We start from the raw sequence: 1,759 nt of genomic DNA, 5'->3' as shown, positions 1-1,759 counted from the left end.
ACTTAATTCAAAAACCTGATATTCTGTGTACGAAAACCTTGTACTGTTTACCAATAACCTGCAAAATTTTGTAAAGATGGGCATACCTTATCAAAAATCATAGTATAATTACTCTTATGGATACTTTCGTGGTTATGAGCTGGGTGGAATCCACCCAACCCATAATAAAAGGGTTAAAGAATTATGAACTTACCTATAGTGGGAATAGTAGTAACAATTTCTCCTAATTTTAATTTGTATAAAATTGTTGTTTTTCCTGCAGCATCAAGCCCAACCATCAGAATACGCATTTCTTTTTTGCCAAATAGGCCTTTGAATAGATTAGCAAATATGTTTCCCATTGTGTGGACCTGACCAAAAACCCACATAAAGAAGTTATTCAAACAGAAATTTAACATTTGTATGGTAAGATTTAATTTTAAGAACAGAAAACATGTTAGACAACAAAGTTATTAAAATACTTATGCAATTATGTAGTTTGTATAAGACATACAAAGCTAAAAATGGCTTAAGCTTATATAATGCATAGGTCTGGTTGTAAGTCTGAAAAAAATTTAACATTTATCCAAAAGCTTGACTTAAAAACATTTCGAAAAGAAGTCCTATAGGATAAAACTAAGAGAAACATTTTTTTTTTAAAGAATACAATAATAGATTATTAGTGGGTGCAAAATTACAAAAGTATGTTCTATCTTAAAACAAAGAATGCTATGATTCCAACAGTGATTGGGAAGTTCTAGAGTCAAACAAACCATGAGGGATGAAGGTTTTTTTGGAAACTGTTCAGGATGGCTTTCTTCACCAGTTAGTCAAGGAACCAACTAGAAACAATGCTATTTTAGACTTATTGTTAACTTCAAATACAGAAATGATTGAGGATGGAAACTGGGGAACATCTGGGTGCAAGTAAACATTGGAGATATGGAATAATGATATTTTGGTTACAAACCAAAACGAGCAAATTTTTAATGGAATGCAACTAGAATTATCTGTTGTGAATTGGGTAGCTGAATTATTTGGAGACACTGATCAGATGTAGAAAATTTTTTAAAGAGTAGCTGCACGTCAAAAACTAGATTGGCTCAAAAGAGTTTAAGACATAAAAGTAGATAAGCATCATGAATTTAAGACAGGTATGACAGGATATTTGGAAGATTACAGAAGATCAAGAAAGTTGGTGAAACAAGATATTAGGACATCAAAAAGGATGTATGAGAAAAGGTTGGCTGAAAATGTAAAAATTAACAGTAAGGATTTCTTTAAATACATTAAGGGTAAACAAAATGCCAGGATGTGGGTAGGACCCTTGAGGGATGATAAAGGAAGGCTAGTATCTCATGATTATGAAAAGGATGGGTCATTAAATTTTGCTTTTTCTTCGGTTTTTACTGACGATGATTTAAGTAGTATTCCATATCTTGAACAGTTGATAGATGGAAACAAGATCGAACTAAATGACTGCCTGTTCTGAGCTGGTTAAGAAAAAATTGGGAAGTTCAAAAAATAAGGGTCCTGGGCCAGATAATATTTCCTCAAGGGTTTTGAAGGAGGTTAAAGATTGGATATGTGAGCCACTTACTACTATTTTTTATCAATCCTTGAATAGTGGGCAGGTACCAGAGGATTGAAAGTAGGCTAATGTAACTCCTCTTTTCAAGGGAGGTGATAAAAATTGTCCCAGTGATTTCAGACTCATTAGTCTTACATCAGTTGTGGGAAAAGTTTTGGATAGTCTGTTAAAAGATGCTTTGCAAAGTCA

At 32.9% G+C, this 1,759-nt stretch overlaps 1 protein-coding gene across 2 annotated transcripts in view; it reads right to left on the bottom strand.

The window, feature by feature from the left end:
• LOC106464557 (ADP-ribosylation factor 1-like) overlaps nucleotides 1–1,759 on the bottom strand; it is a 21,160-nt gene that overhangs the window by 15,881 nt on the left and 3,520 nt on the right. For both annotated transcript variants that reach the window (XM_013924703.2, XM_013924704.2), the window contains exon 2: nucleotides 194–350. In XM_013924703.2, the coding sequence (XP_013780157.1) occupies nucleotides 194–341 (148 nt within the window). In that variant the 5' untranslated portion in view covers nucleotides 342–350. The remainder of the gene's footprint in view (nucleotides 1–193; nucleotides 351–1,759) is intronic.

Source organism: Limulus polyphemus, unplaced genomic scaffold (genome assembly GCF_000517525.1).
Source record: "Limulus polyphemus unplaced genomic scaffold, Limulus_polyphemus-2.1.2 Scaffold1687, whole genome shotgun sequence".
NCBI classification, from domain to species: domain Eukaryota; kingdom Metazoa; phylum Arthropoda; class Merostomata; order Xiphosura; family Limulidae; genus Limulus; species Limulus polyphemus.
This window is presented reverse-complemented; position numbering and strand designations above follow the sequence as displayed.